This window comes from Kogia breviceps, chromosome 10 (genome assembly GCF_026419965.1).
Source record: "Kogia breviceps isolate mKogBre1 chromosome 10, mKogBre1 haplotype 1, whole genome shotgun sequence".
NCBI classification, from domain to species: domain Eukaryota; kingdom Metazoa; phylum Chordata; class Mammalia; order Artiodactyla; family Physeteridae; genus Kogia; species Kogia breviceps.
Window position 1 is genome coordinate 97,409,623 of NC_081319.1, and position 20,850 is coordinate 97,430,472.

General features: G+C 40.9%; 2 protein-coding genes across 5 annotated transcripts in view; one reads left to right on the forward strand and one right to left on the reverse strand.

Moving 5' to 3' along the window:
* Window positions 1-15,974, forward strand: part of RANBP9 (RAN binding protein 9) — a 91,481-nt gene extending 75,507 nt beyond the window's left edge. Inside the window, exons 10-14 of the mRNA XM_059077892.2 lie at window positions 56-200; window positions 3,653-3,774; window positions 5,438-5,589; window positions 11,527-11,638; window positions 14,980-15,974. Coding sequence (XP_058933875.1) covers window positions 56-200; window positions 3,653-3,774; window positions 5,438-5,589; window positions 11,527-11,638; window positions 14,980-15,110 — 662 coding nt within the window. The 3' untranslated portion in view covers window positions 15,111-15,974. The remainder of the gene's footprint in view (window positions 1-55; window positions 201-3,652; window positions 3,775-5,437; window positions 5,590-11,526; window positions 11,639-14,979) is intronic.
* NOL7 (nucleolar protein 7) lies at window positions 12,423-20,837 on the reverse strand. Of its 4 annotated transcripts, none has more exons than XR_010835167.1 (10): window positions 20,446-20,837; window positions 20,298-20,358; window positions 19,644-19,702; window positions 18,316-18,347; window positions 17,987-18,074; window positions 17,549-17,670; window positions 17,394-17,471; window positions 16,797-16,902; window positions 14,557-14,677; window positions 12,423-12,737 (listed from the first exon to the last, which is right to left on the reverse strand). XR_010835167.1 is itself a non-coding variant. In XM_059077896.2 (9 exons), the coding sequence occupies exons 1-8, from the start codon at window positions 20,835-20,837 to the stop codon at window positions 16,826-16,828; spliced, it is 909 nt and encodes a 302-aa protein (XP_058933879.1). In that variant the 3' UTR covers window positions 13,806-14,677; window positions 16,797-16,825. The 4 variants fall into 4 exon arrangements, 2 of the variants coding, with proteins under 2 accessions (XP_058933879.1, XP_066862850.1); XR_010835166.1 differs by lacking the exon at window positions 12,423-12,737 and adding an exon at window positions 13,806-14,035 and having other exon boundaries at window positions 14,159-14,677; XM_059077896.2 differs by lacking the exon at window positions 12,423-12,737 and having other exon boundaries at window positions 13,806-14,677.
* Window positions 20,838-20,850: the final 13 nt, after the last annotated feature.

The following is a 20,850-nucleotide window of genomic DNA, read 5'->3' on the forward strand; positions in this document are numbered from 1 at the left end:
TTACAACTTTATGTGTTTGTTCCTATTTTTATAAAGTTTTTTTCTTTTTTCCCAGGTTTTGAAAGTTGTAGTAATGGTGTAATATCAAACAAAGCACACCAGTCATATTGCCATAGTAAACACCAGTCATCCAGTTTGAATGTACCGGAACTGAACAGTATAAACATGTCAAGGTCACAGCAAGTTAATAACTTCACCAGGTAATGATATCCATAGCTTTTGCATTACTATAAGCAACCTTAATTATAGGTGTCATCATTTTTAATAATTTGGAGAAATTGAGTTAGATGGTCCATAGTGGGGCTCTGAGAGTTCCCAAGCCCCCAGAGGTGAAAAGGGTGGGGAGTGAGTTCCCCAAAGCTTTCTGCTCTCCTGGCATTCATGGAGGCGCCTGCTTCTGTTCCTTCCCCTTCCTCTACAGCACTCTTGCCTCTAGTGGGGTGATAGGGACACGTCCAGGGTTCTGCATTTCCTCTTCCTGCCGCCACAGACCCGTACGGTGGGTTTCCAAGTGAAGTCACAATCGGATATTTAACCTCTGCAGTTAACATATGATACAGTTACAACTATTTTTTTTCTTCGTGTGTGGGTTTTTTGGCGTAAGTGTGTGAAGCGTTTCCTGAGTTCCAAATAACTAACTTTACAAAAAATATTTGTTGATGAGAACCTATCTTTAAGTAGCTTGCGTATAACAGATGGTTAAGTCATTTAGTAAAAACATACAGTGAGAGGAGAGTATTGAGAGCCTGTTGGATGTCAGACACTGCTAGGCATGGTCTCCACTCGAAGAGCTTTGAGAGAAGAGATGTCTCTGTCAGCATCCTACGACGTACTCAGGTTACTATTCACGAAACCTAAAGGTTTCATTTGAATTGAATGCTAGTGTGTGACAGCAAGTTCTTACGGATTTTATCAATTCGATGTTGGTTTGGTCTTAGAACATAAATTGGTCACTGCGTTTTGGGGGAATGTTTATTAGTGCAAAATTCTCCATTGAAGGAGAGAGAACCTAATGTTTACCATGACTCTTAATAGAAATATGACTCTGGAGAAAGAAGTATGTGTAAAAATCTGTTTTCACAAATTTGGAGATTAATCAGAATTTCCAGGTTTTCTGTCACAAATGACAAAAATGTACTGAAGCAATGGTGTTGTGTGGTACAGGTGATAACGAAGTGCACAAAGTGGTGTGAGAGGAACAGTAGGAACGTGGACTGTCTCGCTGAGGAGGTTAGGGTGGTCAGTAGAGACGACATAACTAGAAAATATAAGACGAGAATATTGTAGTGAAAATTTTGTATGGACATTTAAAAGATTAAGCCTTTAGTACATCGTTGTACTTTATAGTATATTAGTACTTTATCATTGTTAGAGGGTTCTACCATAGTTTGAGGGTAGGATTGCAGTTTCTTCATGAGTTTTTCTCTTAAGTACTATCGTCATGGCAGGAAGTTGCTAAAGAGACCTACTATTACCTGAGTTGAGGGAAGCCAGCTTAACGGAAGGGGTTGATGACACAGCACCCTCTTTTGTGTGCAGTATAGAAGAAAGTAAGCTTTTAAAGTGCCTTAAACTGTTAAGCAGTAACAGTTACTTTCTAGCTGGTGATGGTTTTCCTTACCAACGGTATCGTAAAGTAGGCAAAGATGGTATTAACTGTGAAAACCATTTTACAGATGTAGAGCTGAGTACCAGAGAAGTAAATGACTTTTTTTTTTTTAAGGTCAATAATTAGTCACGAGTAAGTTGCAGAACTGTGACTACTTCCCAGGATGCCTGACTGCTAGACTTGTGCTCTCTCCATTATACTCCCCCATCAGAGACGCTCTCCTCCCGACTCTCCTCCTCCTCCATCCTAACTTCTATCCAAGCTGTAAAACTCAGCTTCAGATGTCACCTCTTCCAGGAGGTTCTCCTTGATTTGTATCCCCGCCAGATGTTGTCTCACTCCTTGTGATGAACTGTCATCACAGTTCTGATTCTCTGCACTAGAATAGCTATAGCTCTTTCTAGGCTGTTCACTCCTGGAGGGCAGGGGCTGTTTCATTATATCCTTAGCACCTAACACAGAGCATGGCCCAGAGGCTCTTAAATATGCGTTGAATGAAAGTATCCCTCTCAAATATTATACTGGATTATGAAAAATGCACTTCAGTATATTAATAAGATCACTAAAAGCTACGATCTTAAGGATTTCCCTTAAATTAAACATTATTTTTAAAGTTTGGTTTTTCTTATCAATTCTCAAATTTCATCAAGATACTAAACAAGCTTTTCTGACTGACAAAAATGTCCTGGGGCCATTGCCCTCTTCTTCCTAGATCTCTGTGTGCCTTTTTACCCTGATAGGTCTGAAGGATAGAAGTATGTACGCACCCACGCGCGCCCACGCAGCCAAGCTGTTAACCATTGGTTATCTTTGCTGGCATTATGCAGAACGTGCTTTTTGCTTATCTGTATTCGATGTTTGTTTTTTTTCCTACAAACATTGCCTTTTTAATGAGAAAAGATCATTTTTACTTAAATATTTTCTAAATTTTCATCAGGCGTTTCCTTCTGAGCTGTATAATCATAACCTAGATCTTCATAGGGGAAATTTGGACGGTTAGACATTGTTGCCTGGGGTGTGGAAGGATCTGAAGGGCAAATATTGACGAGTTCAGCACGGCCCCGTAGAACTGTTGGCACACGCTGTTCGTTCAGCCAGCGTGACGTAGGTGAGAATTGGAAATGCCCTACGTATCTCCAGAACAGCATTTTTAAAATTAAGATTCAGCAATATTTTAGAATCTTCAGCCAATAAGAAAGCCTGTGAGAGAAAAATAGTGTTGGGTGCTGGGAAGGTATGAAGGGATGAGACTGAGTAGTTTCTCAGGTTATTATTTGCCTTTGAGAAAGAGTATATTTTTGAGTAGTGAGGACAAATGCCAAAACATCAAGGCTGTTAGTGAAAAAAATAATCTAGGGCTTCCCTGGTGGCGCAGTGGTTGAGAGTCCGCCTGCCGATGCAGGGGACGCGGGTTCGTGCCCCGGTCCGGGAAGATCCCACGTGCCGCGGGGCGGCTGGGCCCGTGAGCCACGGCTGCTGCGCCTGCGCGTCCGGAGCCTGTGCTCCGCAACGGGAGAGGCCGCAGCAGTGAGAGGCCCGCGTACCGCAAAAAAAAAAAAAAAAAAAAATGTCTAGAAGTGAGTCAAGTATGAGGGTGGGGAAAGAGGTGAGAGGTGGGTTCCAGGAGTAGTTTGAGAGGGAGGGTTTCCCTTACACGCTGCAAGTGAATGCTGGGGTGAGGGTCAGGGATTCTGGGGCAGGAGTTGATTAACAAAGAATGGAGAGCAGATCTGAGTTTGAAAAATAGTGGGAAATATGTGCTGAAAAATGATTTCTCCTTATTGATTAGAAGTCATAAAACCCCACTACATTTTAGTACATGTACTTTTTTCCTCCCTTACCTCCAGGAGTACAGATTTGTTAAAGGTCAGCTACAGATTTCGCTTTGAATACATTCAAGATGTAACTAAATACCTTTCTTCCAGATTGCTATTGCCTTATGAAGTCAGTTTATAAGTAGGCTCTGTAGTTGAGTAGTAATTTATTTTAAACTAAGCTGCAAGTATGCTATTTCTAAAATTAGGTTTGTTTTTTCATTTTCAGTAATGATGTAGACATGGAAACAGATCACTACTCCAATGGAGTTGGAGAAACTTCATCCAATGGTTTCCTAAATGGTAGCTCTAAACATGACCACGAAATGGAAGATTGTGACACCGAAATGGGTCTGCAGTGATATTTCTTACATTTTTAATAAAAAATGATGACTACAAGGTTATGTTTTTACTTGTACTGATTCACAGCTGATGAGCATAAATCAAATTTAAAGACGTTTGTGCCATTGGATTTTATAGTGATACGTATTCTTAAAATTTCTTGTGAGAATGGGTTGCTAGAGAGAGTAGAGTTTAATTTTTTAGTATCTTCTTTGCTGAACTGTTTCTGCACAACTGTAGTGCTTTCATTAATGTAGGAGTACTAACTTATTAGTGTTAAATATCCTTTAGGATAGCTAAGGTTGGAGATATGAAGTTTTTATACCTATTGCAGTATAGCCAATAAAGGCCAAATGGGTAGAGATGATTTTATAAGTTCTAATCAAACTTTCTTAAATTCATTTAATGTGAATATATGTGACTGTGCGTAGCCCAGTGCCTGGCAGATAGTAGGTGCCTGCATTTGACACCCCCTTGGCTCCTCCCCCCTCAGAACATGTGGCTGACAGATACATTAGCACGCATAATTTTACTTTGTTGACAACTTGTGTAGTAAATTGTACCGAAAAGTTAAACCATCAGCAAACTTTCCCATCACTTGGAGAGTGAAAATTATTGAAGCTTATAAATTCTTATTTGTCAGAACATTAGATTTCTTAGCATTTTGAGATTAAAAGGTATTTATTCAAATTGTTAGAAACTACTTTATAAATGCAAACTTATATTACACAACCACCTTGTTGTTGAGGATTGTGTGTTCCAATGCATAATTCAGTCTTTCAAGCAAGGAGTATGATGAAAAGGCAGCCTAGCTTCACTCTGTCAGGTATCATCAGCAAGCGACCTCAACATTCCAAGAGAAATTTGAGCATAGTGGTTAAGAGCAGGAGTTCTAGAGCCAGATCACCTGGATTTGAATTCTGCAACTGCCACTTACTAGCTGTGTAACCTTGGACAAATTACTTAGGAGCTCTTTGCCTCAGTTTCTTCATCTGTAAAATGGGTATAATAATAACTGCCTCATAGCTGATCTGTGAAAAGCTAATAGCACAAAGTAAGTGCTTTGTAAACATTAACTATTATCATCATCATTAGTGATTTATAATGTTGTTATTAGTGACTTATACTGTTTGTTATTGATCAGTGATTATTGTCAGTCAAGATATACACTGTAAATTTTTTTCCTAAAAGTAGTATTTTTCTAAAAGTAGTATAATTAACCCTTTTGATTAGTATGTGGTGTCTTCTGTGTTTCTGTTGGAGTCATTTAGTCTTTTTTACTTTCTGTCTCTGTTCTTTGTCAGTTAAAGTAGCCTGAGAAGCATTACTTTTTTCTTTCTTTCTTTTTTTTATGTTGCTGTAGTTTTAGAAAATCGTGCTTATTAACCTTTCATAAAATTCTCCCTGAGACATATGTACATCCTAACACTGAAAGGTTGTCACCTGACTTTGAACTGCAAGCTGGGTATTGGATCCTATACTCTTGAGGCCTAGATAAAGTATACCTTTTAGCTACAAAGTTCCACATTAAATTAAAAATCTGCATATTTAGATAAAATATTAGGAAGTAGTTACTAAATGAAACGTCCAAAATGTTGTAAGCAGTTTATGTTCATTTCTCCATTGTACTCCAGATGTAAGGTAGTAAAATACCTGTTCGTTTTGCTTACAGAAGTTGATTCAAGCCAGTTAAGACGCCAGCTGTGTGGAGGAAGTCAAGCCGCCATAGAAAGAATGATTCACTTCGGAAGAGAGCTACAAGCGATGAGTGAGCAGCTGAGGAGAGAGTGTGGCAAGAACACAGCAAATAAAAAAATGTTGAAGGTAAATTTGTTTTCCCTTGAAAACTTAAAAATGTGTCAGAGGAACTAAAATGTAGTTTTGTAAAACATTGAGCAACACTGGAATTCTTGTTGGGAAACTTGGACATGCACTCCTCCCTGGCTTCCTGCCTGGTTGAGGGTGAAAGCGCGTGGCAGGGTCCGGCAGCTGCTGCACTGGAAAGGGCGCCGGACTTCTGTAAAGCGTACAGGTTACACCTCAGCTCGGCCACGCACCAGTGTCGCGTGCCCCTTGTCAACTTGCTTTCTTAGTTTTCTCGGCTGCAAAATTGGCAGTTATTCGGAGAAAGGTGAGGGTGCTGATAAAACTATAAATTTGAGATATTTTTACTTTAGTAGAGATTGTTCAGGGTTGCAGCAACTTTAATATATAATGTGTGGCTTTTATTTTGAGATTGGTGAAGGGTTGGGTCATCTTTCACAGAAGAGAAAAAACGTCTTCAAGTCTCTTCTGGATTGATGCCTGCGCTGGATATAGTGAGATGGAGAAAATGGAAACAGTTCATTAAGTTAGCCACAGTTCTGTGTAGCAGTTAAAGATGGGGTTTTGCCTACCTTAAGTCAGCATTGCAGTTAGTTGTAGAGATGAGGGTTTTTTCATGTTCATAGAAGTCCCACCAGCCCTGTACACCTGTGAAACATGAACCTAGCCGTTGTGGTTTTTTGTTCTGTTTTGTTTGTCCTGCATGAGGTTGGGCTCACAGTTGGTTTGTTACAAATATTTTCTCCTGAGTGTTTTGAAATAAGCCCCCAAAATGAAGGGGAGATGCATGTAGTGGCCTTGACACTGATGCTTGGGTATAGGAGAGGGCGAGAGTGAAGACCCCTGCCATTCCTTCCTGACCTAAACTGAGAGAGGGCCAGCGAGCAACACATAGTAGCGCTAAATATGGCATAAAATCAGTCCAAAAAAAACCCCCATCCCAGCTACATGCACTGTAGCCTCAGTAGAGCACCTGTCTAGTCTAGGATGGGTTAAGAAGCCACTATGTACACCTCCAGATTAAAAGGCATGCATAACTTGATTTTTCCAGACTGGGAAGTTTCATCATTATACAACTTGGAGAATCTTTTCTGATACCAACAGTGCTAAGAAACTTCTCAGGCTTTATTATTATTTCACGTATCCAAAGCTATCCATTTGGGAAACTTCTTTGCTAGGTGCTGGGGTGGTTTTAGGGCAGTGGTTCTCAACCTTTTTGGTATCTAAACACTTTAAAAACTATTAAAGATTCCCAAAGCGCTCTTGTTTGTATAAGTTATATTTATTGATTTTGCTCTAGTAGAAATTAATACTAAAATTATTAATTCATTTTAAAATGTCATTGTTATTTTTCATAAAAGTGTTATTTTATCTTCCTAAAATAAACAAAAATAATGAGAAGAGTGGCCCTGCTTTACATTTTTGTAAATCTCTTTAATGCTAGGTTTAATAAATGATAAGCTGGATTCTGATACCTGCTTCTGTATTCAGTCTGTTGTGATATAACCCACATGTAGCCTCTGAAAAACCCCACTGTATAGTTTTGAAAGAATGAGAGTGAGAAAAGAGCGAGTAATATCTTAGTATTATTATGAAAATAGATTTGCCCTCACAAGAGACCCTGAAAGGGTCTTCGACCCAGTTGTCCCTGGATCATGCTTTGAGAACTGATGTTTTAGGAGATATTTGGGGATGTGAAATGTTTTTTAAAAAGAATTCATAGGCTTTTTTACACTAGGTCATCTGACTCTGTTTTCTTGTTAATACTTTATGCTAATGGAGTATGATTTTATGTAGTCCCTTTGAAAATTTAACATTTCACTCCATTGCTTATTCTTCGATTCTAATTTTCATGAAGCACAGGAAATGGCATTACATGGCCTATCATCAAAGATATTCCTTGATTATATATTGAGTTAAGTGAAGATGTAACTCGTCATCTAGAGAATGTGGATGGCTTTGATTTTGTACCTCTGACTTCTGAGCCAATGCCGGCTCCGTCAAGAGACTGTCCTAACGTTCTGAGCTGCTTTCTCCCATTCCCCACACTTACCTTGATGCAGGTAAGAGAGGAGATGGGTGGCTGATCCAGCTTCTAAGTGCCTAAAGAACAATGCTGGAGGATTTGAGGGTAACACAAAGAGAACTTATTTTTTTTGCCCTGGTTGAGAAGGTTTAGAAATTACTGTTTTCCTTTATTCTTCACTTCAGGTCATGGGTGGTTTGAAATGGCTTTTTTAATCTTTAGTTTTATTTGAATTTGCACAGACTTCTGAAGCATGCATACATGTGTAGAGAGACAGGATTTGGTTAAGGCTGGCTGAAGACTTACCGAAGCTGCCACGAGGTACACGTGTGTTTTGCTTCCCCTCAGTCGTGGCGTAGCAGGCGCACTGCACACCTTGGGGCAGCCCACCTGCGCTGAGCACGGGCTGGGGTCCTGCTGCAGCCGTGGTTCTCTTGACCTTTTTTCTTTCTCGGTCTTCCTTTCCTGTTCTCCTGTTGTCTTTGTTTTTGTTGCTTACCTGCCTGAGTCTGCCAGTGGCTCCCAGGAGAGCTACCTGAATTGTTCAACAGCCGTTTACTGCACTTGCGAAGAGCAGCAGGGCAGCTGCAGGAGGACTGGGAGAGTCAGGTTAGAACGAGCAGCCCCAGCTGCAAGTGGCTCTTAATCTAGTAACTTTAGACACACCCTGTTTAGAAACTGCTACAGATTTTAAGCCAAGTGTAAGTACAGTTTGAGAATCCTACCTAAACGTCACATTTCCTCAGAAATTTTCCCACTGAGGTAATGTTTTTTCTAAAATAAAAAGTAACCCATAATGCCATGATATTTAACAAGTATTTTCAGTTTTGTGCCTTAAATCGCATGGGCATATATTTTATCTGGTTGGTAATTGTAGTTATCCTATTTGTATTGTTCTTATTATCATAAAAAATGTATTTCCAGTTTCTATACATTATTGACAATTATTTTTAAATGGCTACATGATATTCTCGTGTGTTGCTATATCAGTTTATTTAAGCATTGCTCTATTTTTAGATTTTCTATTTGCCTTTTAAAAAATGCTTTAGTGAACACTTTTATACATGTATCTTTGTTTCTTCCTTAAAATTATTCCACTGGAATAAAGTCTGAGAAATAGAATTATTGAGTCAAAGGATACAATTATTGTGGCTCTTGCTACGTGTTGCTTTCCAGAAACGTCTACCAATTTACCAGCAGTAATAAAGGGATGTGCCGGTGGCACTAGTAGCTTAATTCTACTTTAGTGGGTTTTAACATGTTATCTCAGAATTGCTTATTTGCATTTCTTTGGTTACTCTCACCAGTTAGGCTTACAGCAGAATTTAAAACATTAAGGTTGCTTTGCTGATTTCATTCCCCTTGTAAAGAAAGATAAAGTTCTAGATATTTACTCCTGGGAACTTGATGGTGTAAACTGGTGTGGTTTTTTTTAAGGGTTTTTTTAGTTTTCTTGCTTAATGTTTCACTCTACTTGCAAGCTGTGCTTCAGAGTGGTGTTGTGTGTGATCCATCTAAAGTCAAGTCTAATCCATATCACTCCGTTTTGCAAAACTCTGTTGCCTTATTGGAAAAGATGGAAGCTTTTTAGTGCGATTTTTAGAGTGGTTTAGGATCTAAGCCCTGACCCATGGTTCCAACCACGCCTTTTCTCCTTTCCAGCCTCAGTTTCCATGTAGCTTGAGTCCGTTTCTGTGCTTGCTCCGTGTGACACAGCACACTCTGTTAATAAGCAAGACACGGCACATCGTTTCCACGTCTGCTTCCCCGCAGGACTGTGTGAGTCCTCAAGACAGTGATGAGGTCCTGGTGGTCCCCGTCTGTGTCCAGTAAATATGTGTTCAGCTATACTGAAAATATGGGGGCAAATTTTAGACTTTTTTCCTCTTAATATTTAGATTGGTAATTAAAAGAAAGAAACTGTATCTTACTAAAAGAAGAACAGTACTAGCTGTGTGGTGGTCATCTCACTGCCTCAGTTTGCATCTAAGATGGGCATAGTAGTAACCACCTCCTAAGGTTATTGTGAGGATTAAATGAGATGATACACATTAGTGCTTGAAACATTGCCTCACACAATATTAGTGCACAGTAAATTACTACCATCATTATCTTTTTCTGTGAATTTTGTTTTAAATGCTAGAAGGTGTATTTGACAGAATGGTCTTGATTTGACCTTTGGGACTGCAACATTTCACCTTTTTGGTAGCATGTCAGGATGTAGACGCAAGAGGATAGTTCTGTGCTTAAAATATGATGTAGCAGTTATTCCTTGGACAGATTCTTTAGTCTGTCTTTTAAATTTATCTGCACTATAGGGATGGTACCTCATTAGATGGTTGTGGGGTGAATTGAGTCTTGAGCAAAGCTCAGTCTTTAGAAATAACATGATTGATTAGAGTTAGCTTCACAGGATATCAGATAGTAATCTTTCTCCATCAATAAATTTGGATTGGGGGGAACCAGAAATAGAATCTAGTAGCTTTGTGAGATACATAAAATATCTTAAATACTGTTAAGAAGCAGGTCTTGCAATCAGCAGATATATGAAGCTTTTTTTTTTTCTCCTTGTATCTACTGGCACCTGAGTAGCTGCAGGGGATTCAAAATAGTGTAAGTTCTTCAAAGAACTTTCATTAATAACTGTGCCAAGAAGTCTAGTGTGAATGAGATACTCAGCAGTGTAGGGCAGCGGAGGTGCCACATGCATCCCTGTCTTTAGCCTCAGGCCGCACAGCTCTGCTTTATGGGCAGTTCTTCTCCTATCGTCACATCGTAGAGGCCAATTCAGATGAGAAAGGGAAAGAACAGGCTTGACCAGGAAGCCTTACCCCCACTAGTCAGCTTACTAGAGGGGTCCCGGAGCAGCTTCACTTGGGAGATGGTATTCTTCAGGAATTTTCAGTCTTCCACATTCCAGTGACCAACAGTTTGAGTGTTATGCTACTGAATTCGCTGATTTGGTTTCCTCAGCACTTCTCCATGTATGCCATCTGAACTGGGAAGGTGTCCTGTGTCTCACTGTGTCTGTGTCTGTATGATGATATTATTCTGGACTAGGGCATTGACTTTTGGCAAAACAGTAATTTATCCTTTACTGAAAGATTAGAGTGAGCTGACGTGACTAATTTTGTGTAGCTCAGTTAGTCCTCGTAACCTCTGTGAAACAGGACCTTTTATAATCCCCACTGTACAGCTGATGGTACTGATACTCAGGAAGGTTGTTCTTGCCAAAGGCCACTCTGGCGATGCAGCTTAACTTGAAGCCAGTGTCTGAAACCACTGTAGTTATGTGCTGCCCACAGAAAGACGACAGGAAAACAGAGCCGTCGTCTGAAAAGAAGCCTGTGTGTCAGTCACTCCAGGAGGGGAGGCTTGAGGACGGCTGGGGCTACTGAATGTTCCTGAAGGGGAGCCAGTTTCATGTTATTGTGTTGGTTACTGAGTTTGAGAAGATGACGTCCAGTGACATATGCCCGGTTCCCACATGTGTTTAAAAAAATACATGGGCTGGCCCTAACCTTTTAAGGTCAGATTCATATTAGTGGTCATAAATTATGTAAAGCATCCGAATGTTTTCTCTTTCTTTTTACTTTAACCAGTAATGTAGCCCATTCCACAGGAATTAATGTTTTTTACATTTTTATTTTGTTTCTGTTCTGCATGTGTTGTAGGGATAAGGGGTAGATGATGAAAATGGCTGTTTAAGAGAAAAATGAAAACAAATTAGGCTTTGCTGCATAATCTAGTTGTTAAAAAAATATATAGCCTCCTAGTCATAGCGGTAAATGGGCTTGTGAGAGTCCAGTGCCTTAAAGCCGTATTTTACCTTTTCTCTCAATGTGTAACCGTGGTGAGCACAGTCGCTGAACTGTTTGAATTAAAAAACCAAACTGCTATGTTTTCAACAGGATGCATTCAGTTTACTAGCCTATTCAGATCCTTGGAACAGCCCAGTTGGAAATCAACTTGACCCAATTCAGAGAGAACCTGTGTGCTCAGCTCTTAACAGTGCAATATTAGGTAAGTGAAGCCAGAAAGTACTTCAGCTAGTCTCTGGGGTATTTGAGATGGTATTTGTGCTGCATTTGTATTTTGGTAAAATCATAAGGGAAATGTTTTCTACATTTAAAAAATTAAAATTACCGGGCTTCCCTGGTGGCGCAGTGGTTGAGAGTCCGCCTGCCGATGCAGGGAACGCGGGTTCGTGCCCCGGTCCGGGAGGATCCCACGTGCCGCGGACCGGCTGGGCCCGTGAGCCATGGCCGCTGAGCCTGCGCGTCCAGAGCCTGTGCTCCGCAACGGGAGAGGCCACGACAGTGAGAGCCCCGCGTACCGCAAAAAAAAAAAAAAAAAAAAAAAAAAAAAAAAAATTACCTTAAAGTATAGAAAATTACCTCTGGTATCTCAATCCCAGATTAAATAGATTCAAATGGAGAAAAAAACGGTATATTGGGGGTGCATCTTGTGATTCTGGAAGACAGAAGTTTTTGTGTGAACGTGTACATAAGCATTTCCAGGCTGAGCCACCCGTGTTGCAGCTCCCACGGGGCTCGAGTGCTGTCAGCATCAACCCTTGGAGACACGTGACATTCTCACTGAAGTTCAGCATATTTAACTACACGCCCTTACCACGTAAAAAAGGGAGGGAAGGGGAGACAGCAGGCCTGGGCAGGGGGAACACTAAGTGAGAAACTGGGGTTTGCCGTCCCCTGGTTAGTTGCCAACCCTGTGAGCAACTCACTGCAGAGCAGGAGTGTGCTATTTATGTACTGAACAAATACTTAAACAGAGGACAATTTTTTTTAATCTTTATTTATTCTTGGCTGCGTTGGGTCTTCATTGCTGCTCGCGGGCTGTCTCTAGTTGCGGCGAGCAGGGGCTACTCTTCGTTGCGGTGCGCAGGCTTCTCATTGCGCGGGCTTCTCATTGCGGAGCACGGGCGCCAGGCGCGCAGGCTTCAGTAGTTGTGGCTCGCGGGCTCTAGAGTGCAGGCTCGGTAGTTGTGGCGTGCAGGCTTAGTTGCTCTGCGGCATGTGGGATCTTCCTGGGCCAGCGCTCAAACCCGTGTCCCCTGCATTGTCAGGTGGATTCTTAACCACCGAGCCACCAGGGAAGTCCCCTGAAGAAATACCTTTTATATGAATTTGGTAACTGCACATTTTGTGCATTTATATATAAACGATAGGGTTGGCTGTTTACATAAAACTTGTATCTGGGCAATTTTTCTCAGAGGTAGTTCAGATGAGGGCGATTTTTCACCTTTTTAGAATGTAATTCCTCAAGAAAAATGGGGACTACCAGTTTAGAAGTCTGTTCTGTGCTGTTTGGCCCTGTTAGGTTTATTAGATAGATGGGATCAGTGTCACACAGAGACTTGGAGTGAAGGCCGGGGCTCATGTGGCTGGAATGTAAAGGAAGCAATTTGAAAGTATTCACGTTTGGGCCTTAATCTGCTTCTCTGTCTTTCTGAAATTCATTATTAATTCGTGGTGTTATGGTCTAATACTGAAGTTCTGGAATAGTAGTAGTGTTTTTTGTTATACTTTTCTTACACAAATTCAGTGTGTATTTTCTTTGGTCATACGAAATTCATTTAGCTTTACTGGTAAAAATAAGTGTACTTAGTAGCAGTGCTGGGATCGTAGGGCACATAATGGTTTACTGTAAGTGTCTTTTTGGAATGACTACAATATGGGTAATCGTGAAGCCCTAATTGCTTTATATCTCGGTGAACACTCAGACTTGGAAAGAATTTTTGAAAAGTGAACAGTTTTCTTGTGACAGTTAAAAACCTTGGGTTCTCCAGGGGAATTAACTTTCAGTAGTAAATTGCTTGGGACCATCACCATCCAGGATATGCATATTCTTATGTATTGTGCCATGTATGTGTAGTTCAGCTGTAAACAGTGCTTAACCTTTAAATGTGTATAATTCATGCAAAAGTAATGACTTAAATTGCTGCGGGTGTATGCATGTTTATAAATACTGTGCTGTATTATATAGCTTCATCTCTAAATAGTGCTTAAAGTTATATCATAGGTAATTCCTGTGAGTTTCACATGCTAAAAAAACTTAAAGGTGCCGACAGATGTGCCTCCCTTTTGTCCAAAGTAAAACGAATGAAGTGCTTGCCTCTGAGCAAGCTTACTTCCTTGTGAACCTTCAAGAGATATTTTTGAAAGGATGGTTTCCTTTTCGTTGTTTATTCTGTTATGTTGATTTTGTGCAGAAATTAAACTGTTCCTGATTCGAGTTGAGGCAGAGTTAGTTTATAAAGTCATTCCTGCTTAGAGCGACCAAAGCACTGGGGCCCCATCAGAATTTAGCGGAAGAGCGTCTTGCCAGAGAGCAGCTCGTACTTGAATAACCTTAGCCCACCAGCGTGTGCGCCTTTCCTTCTCCTGCGTTATCTGTACGCTACCGTTCTTCATGCGGTGTCACTTCCCCGTCCACCTTTTAAGTCCGGAACCTGCTCCCTTTATTTCTGCCTCACCCCTTCCGAACGTCTCTTTCTCCCACCGCCACGTGCGGCCTCAGAACCAACCACATGGAGCCTTAACCAGCCCTGGATCTCTGTTCTTGCCCTGCTGTCAGCTGTGCCTACAAGGACTGATACTGGGAATCTGCCTAAAATTAAAATTTGGACACCTCCACACAAGAAGTTATCAGCTTCTATGGGTTTGGTCACTTTTATCATTAGTTCAGTTTTTCATTTCTGGCAAAGAATGAATTTTGCTGATGGTTACATTGGTGCTACAGCTGTCTGACAAATGTCTGGTAGGTAGGACCCTGAAAACTTTCATTTAATGGTGTTTTTACAGATGTTTATCCTATCTATTGCAAATTAACTCCTCAGATTATAGGGTCGTTTGGCTCAGTTGTCTCTCATGGTCACCATCACCACCTGCTCCCTTACCAACAACCCAAATGACATTCACCAACATGCCGTGGAAGGGATTCGGCAGCCTCTGTTGGGTCCTGTTCCCAGAAGGGGAAGAATCCATCAGTGAAACTTGTACTGAAAACCTGGTGCCATTGTCTTTGGTAATGTCAACTGACCTTGGAAAAACAGACGGGAAATACTAAATATTCCTTACTGCCCACTGCAAACATTAATTACATCGTTTCCATTCTGCAAGAATTTTTTCTTATTACTTGAATACCCAGTAACCATATTACCTTGTCAGAGTAGATGTCCAAGGCATTCACTGTTTGCTTAAAAACCACCTTTGCTAGTTAGGTAGTTAAGAGCAGTATAGACATTGGTAATTTTGTAAGTAATGCAGTATTTTCCTGATTGAGAGACGTTGTTTTAAATGTATTGCTAATCGCTATTTCCATTTTTAATCGTTTTTCCTCAGAAACCCACAATCTGCCAAAGCAACCTCCACTTGCCCTAGCCATGGGACAGGCCACACAGTGTCTAGGACTGATGGCTCGATCAGGAATTGGATCCTGTGCTTTTGCCACAGTGGAAGACTACCTACATTAGCTGCGCATCCACGGAGCTCACACTTATATCGTGGCATATAGTCAACATGGAAGTAGACCAGTTCTGCTGATTTGAAATTTAGATTTTTTAAATTATGTACTGGGGACAGGTTTTTGTCGCTTTACATTGCTTCCTAGTTTACAGCATGATGCAAATGATTTTCTAACTTAGTGTTAGGAGAAATTATTTTCCATCTTTAACCTCTTAGTTGTCTAAGAGTTAAATATTACTGAATTTCAGACGTTCAAATTGATCATCACAAATCCTTTAAAACAATTACCTAAAAGAAACCAAAAAATCCTGCCTTCTTTGTTGGGGGGAGAGAGGGGGGAAGGAAACGGAACAAGTTGTGTTTGTGTTAGCATGTGGGTGATGTAAACTTCAAATTGGGAGGTGTTCTGACCCCCGCTCCCGTGTAAGCAATTCAATCAGTGTAACTTGCAAAACGCATAAACATCTGACGGTATGAATTTATAGTGTTGATGGAAGAAATCATTTTTAACGTGTACTGTAAAACTTGAACTACTCAGGAGCTGAGTGATACGTTTGTTGCTACTTACAATCCCGACCTGTAAGTCCCAGTAGTTTTGTTTTAACATGGTCTTTTTCAACTTTGTTTCCTGTTTAACTACAGATGACTTCTGTTGTAGACTCACAAGTTTAACTGTTGTATTATAACAGTATTACATGTCAACAGTGTGGTCATGACCTTTATTTATATAAAAACCAAATATTTAGTCAATTTACCGTGTCTTAATTTAATCTTTGTACACCTTCCATTTTTAAGTGCTTAAATGAGTACTATATTGCAATAAAAATGTAGTGATATAATTAACCAGCCATTAAAAATTTACTTCTACAGATACTAGAGTGTCAATTGAATTTATATATTAGGTACTTGCATACTTCTCATGATTAATATAAAGTTAGTAAAACTAAAATGAATGGTTGCTACTATAAATCTGAGTTCTGCAACCTAAGGCCGCCTTGAGTTTACTGGCGTCCGTGGATCAGGGTCACACCTGATAGTACGGGTGATACAGAAAGCAAGCAGGAAATGGATCTTCTTGTTTTCATAATCATAATGTGGCATCTGACCTGCCATTTTTAAAGCGAACTCCCGAACTGGTTAACAGTAAAACATAAAACAAGCTCTTCAACCGAATAACAAACCACCACGTCCTTTCGTTTAGCAATGGTGATTGTTGGCTGTATCTTGTACACTGAGGTTTAACCTTCTTTTAAAGAACAGATCATCTATCTACACTTAGATACTGCACTCTTCCTCGTATTCTGTGAAATTCTCATGAATAGCACAAAAATATCCAAGAGACTAAATAAAACATCTGAGAGCTGTAGTGGAAGACCTCCTGCCCCACACCCTGCAAGGGAGGGGGGAGGGGTAGCAGAGGAGCCCTGCTGGTGTGGGCACTGCTTGTGTTCAATAAAATGGGTAAACAATTATAAAAAGAAAGGAAAACAAGTCCTTTTAAACTGCTTTTTCTTCCAGGAAGCTCAAAGACTATAAGGCACAGTTAATTATACTCCATGGATGAAATGTGACTGGCTACTACCCCAAATAGACTTACGATTTTTATAATGACCCTTTAAAATGATTTGTAAGTCTTTAATTTTTTCAGCAAAGTTAAATGCTCTAAACTAAATATTTATAAGTTCTATACATACAAAGTACTCATTCTTCATTTAGCTTCGATTTACTTCTTAGAAGTTTTCATCTTTCTGACCATCCAACGTCTGTTAAACCTCTTGGCATTTTGTTTTTTCTGGGATCCTAGAATAGAAGGTTTTGTGCAGTTAAGAATAATAAAGAGATAAAATTCCCAAGAAACAATTCCAAATTTTCTAAATACATGAGTGTAAAATCTTCTAAATACATGAGTGTAAATATTAAAATTAGGTATATGTGCATACACACTACACTGACCTATTCTTCAGAAGCAATAGTAATAGAAGCCCTTGTAAGAAAAAAATCGATACTTCATGAGCATTTACTCTCTCCTTAAAAAAGAACATCATTCAGGGACCTCCCTGGTAGTCCAGTGGTTAAGACTCTGTGCTCCCAATGCAGGGGGGCCCAGGTTCGATCCCTGGTCAGGGAACTAGAGCCCACATGCACAACTAAAGATCCCACATGTGGCAGTTAAGATCCCAGGTGCTGGACGCCACTAAGACCCAGCACAGCCAAATAGATAATGTTTTTTTTTAAAGAACATTATTCAACATATAAAACTATCAGATTCAGAGAATAAAGCTGAATCTTACCCCAAGCACTATTCAGAAACTGGGCTGCAGCCTTTTTCACCGGTAACCTCTTGTTGTCAAGAGACAGGAACTTGTTTACTAGGAAAGAGAATTATTTATCATTGCTTTGTTTAACTGGCAGTTAAATGGAGAAAAATAGTCCATAAAGAAATTACCAGTAGTTCTGTTGGTTCCAGGACCATATAAACAATTTTGTATGAAGGCTTTGGCTGCTTCTTGCCTTGAATCTCTCAAATCTTGGTCTTTTAGCCTTACAGCCAAGTAGCTTTTATTCTGGCTGGTAATCAATATAAAAGGTCAAAATGAGGCAGTGCTTATTTTCAAAATAAAGTATTTTTGTTAGTTGACTCAAATAGTGGAAAAAAAATCCCAAGTCCTAATTTTGTATATGCACGGGTAAGATAATAAAACTAAATTACAGGACTATTTTACAAGTAATGTTTACATCTTAGTAGAGCAAATAAATTTTTCTAATATAAATACCAAAACCTTTCCACAGAGGATCCAATCTGAAACTGCTACTAATTAAGCCAATACTCTCCTCCAAAGGCCACCTTTACATCCTACACACAAACAAAGAAGACGCTTCTTACCCAACAGTCTGTACTTTTTGCACTTTTTCTTTAGCTTTCTTTAAGTCACTTCCTTTCTCACATTCTTCATTTTTCTTTTGCAAATTAACTAAAAAATTGAGTTATATTTCTAATTAGCATTCGTGTAAAAATAAATCAGGAACACATACTGGAGTTCACTTTAAATACCCACTATACACCAGTGTGTGGTTTTTATTTGTAAGAAATAAGCTAAAACTGGCCAGGCCTGTTCCCATGCTCTTTCTAAGGGTCAGTAACATTTGACTGCAAATATCTGCAAATGCAGTTGACACTTAGTGAGAAGTTATTTAAATTAGAATAGTTCATACCTTCTTTCAACTTTGCCGGTGATTTCTTCACACTAAGGAAGAAGAAGAAGAACACTAACTGGGATGGCAGGGAGCAAAGAAGACTCAACTTGTTACAAAATTTCATCTAGTTTTACAACTAAGATACCCCTCCCCCCCCTTTACTACCACCCTTCTCAGTTTTTACTCGGGATCTTTAGAGTGAGTCACTCCCCAAGGAACTGCTTGACAGCTCCCAAGCAACAAACTATACTAGGTTGGGAGTATCTTGGCAGAATTTAAAATCTGAAAATACATTAGCAGGCTTCCAAAGAAGCAGACTGTTGTGGTTAACAGAGCTAAAGTGAAATATTTAAGAATTATATAATAACAGTATTTGAAATACGAAGTGAAAGGTGGTAGGCCTGCCTCACTTTATTTGGAGAGATCTCGAAGGGTTAATTGAACAATTTAGACACGAGGATAGAGACAACGAATTTAGCCTCAAGAAGCGTGGTCTAATGCAGAGAAAGGTAAACGGCAAAATACAATGAGGTAACTATACAGAAGCGCTTGCACACTGGAAAAGCTCGACGGCGGGGCGAGTGACGGGGTGGGGGGAGTGAGAGAAGACAGGTGACATTTGTACTTGGTTGTGAAAGGGGAAAAGGACTTTGTCACCGTGATGTATTCAGAAACAGAGTAACTCTGGAAAAAGTTCTTTTACTGAAAATTTGAGAACCACTGTCCTAAGTCAAAGATGCAGGGCTAAACTTCTGAACTGAAAGCAGTAAGAGGAGACAAGGGGGAACAGGGAGGAAAAAAAAAAAAAACAGCAAATATTTAGAAATCTAAATTCAGTACGGTTTGATTGATTCCCTGGCATAGAGGAGGAAAAGCTTTAAACATCTGGTGGATGGCAAAGCTGCTGAGTGAAATGGGGAACAAGGAGGGAGGACAGGTTGGTGGCGGATAGCACAAGTACGGGACAAACTTGGGTTTCAGGAGCCTATGGATAATTGCCTTGCACGCCACTGAAGGATGAATTTCAAAACACTGTTTTACTCACACCCTCTATCCTGCCCCTAGTACAATGACAGTGGCCCACACTTATTGAATGAACACACTGGGATCAGCAACTCAGAAACTAGAGTTACCCACGGGAACAACAACAAACGTAATAAAAAACAGAAGACTGAAAAGCAGTGGAATATTTCCCTCCACCTGTCCCACCAAATTCAAATGCTGTGTAGCTCGTTAATTTAGACTTTACAATTTCTTCAGTTATTTGAGTTCAAATAAATGTACCAATTTGTAACTCAAAAGACTGTACATATAAGGCAAGTAATAAAACGAGATCCATTACTTACGTAGTTTGTGAAGCTGTAGTTAACTTCTCTAGAATAGTATCTGGAAGAAGTTTTCTTTTCTTAAAGACATTTCAAAAATCAATTAAAAGCGATGTACATGACAGTATGCCCTGGATTGCTTTTGTAAGTTACCTTTTTAAGGACACCCCTACCTCTAGGCAAATACATGAACTGGGCTGAACACTGCCCTCCACTATCTCTAAGCTGTGGGACGACTGGGACCAAGCATCTCAGAACCTATTCCACATTCTTTGGAAGATGTGAAGACCGGAACCCTCAGGTCACTGTCATACACTGGAAGCAGTTAGTATCACGTCCATATGGAGTCCGTTCTGTGGCCAATCTGCTAAACAGCAGAGAGCACATCAATCATCCTCTATGTTGGAACGGCCCTTGGTTTACAAAGCACTTAATTCTCAAGGCGACCCAGTATCAAATGAACAACCTCCGCTGGGCGTCGGAGGTGGGACTGACTCTACGATTTCAGGTTCACTCCTCTTCCCACTCCCACTTTCAATCGGTGGGCAGCAAAGGGCACGCGCACCCTGTCACTGTAGTCAGAAGAAAATATTAGCGACTTTCCTCGACCCCACATCCTAGCAACTTTGAATTCGACCCCGAGCCGCGTTGTGAAACGCCGCCCTCCCCTCTAACCTTCTGTTCGATGAACAACTCCTCGCGTCGCTTCCTCTTCTCCTTCAGAAGCGTTTTATCTCTGGGAGAAAAGGCGACAAGTCAGTGCGGGCAGGGACGAGCGGGATGGGAAGGGGCGCTTCTCCCCGCCCGGCCGCGGGCTCCGAACCTGCGCACGGTCTCCCGAACTCGCCGCTCCTCTTCTTTCGCTTCCGCCTGAGCGCTGGCGAAAGTCAGCTCCTCCGGGGCCTCGTCGTCAAGCTCATCGTCCCCTTCCTCGTCTTCCTCCAGCGGCTCGGCAGCCGCGCCGCTGCTCGGCTGCCCGAGCAACAGGCCGTGCTCCGCCTCCTCCTCCGAGGCGGGCTGGCCCTCGTCCACCATCGCCGACGCCGACACCGGAGCGCGGGACGCGCGCGGCCTGAGCTGCACCATGACCCAAGCTGCGCCCGACCTCTGACCCGGAACCAGCACGCAAGCGGAGCGTGACGTAAAAGGCAGGCGCCGCGGGTTCTGTCGCCCTCTGCAGGTTCCGGGCCCCCGCTGAGCTACGCAGAGGCGCATGCGCAGAGCGGGG

Bases quoted from the DNA above. Each gene is read 5' to 3' on its own strand.
- NOL7 (XM_059077896.2), bottom strand. From the start codon at position 20,837: ATGCGCCTCTGCGTAGCTCAGCGGGGGCCCGGAACCTGCAGAGGGCGA. The intron at 18,075-18,315 runs GTATGAACTATT...TCAATTTTTTAG, and splicing joins ACCGGCAAAGTTGAAAGAAG to TTAATTTGCAAAAGAAAAAT. The intron at 16,903-17,393 runs GTAAGATTCAGC...CTTCTATTCTAG, and splicing joins GTTTCTGAATAGTGCTTGGG to GATCCCAGAAAAAACAAAAT.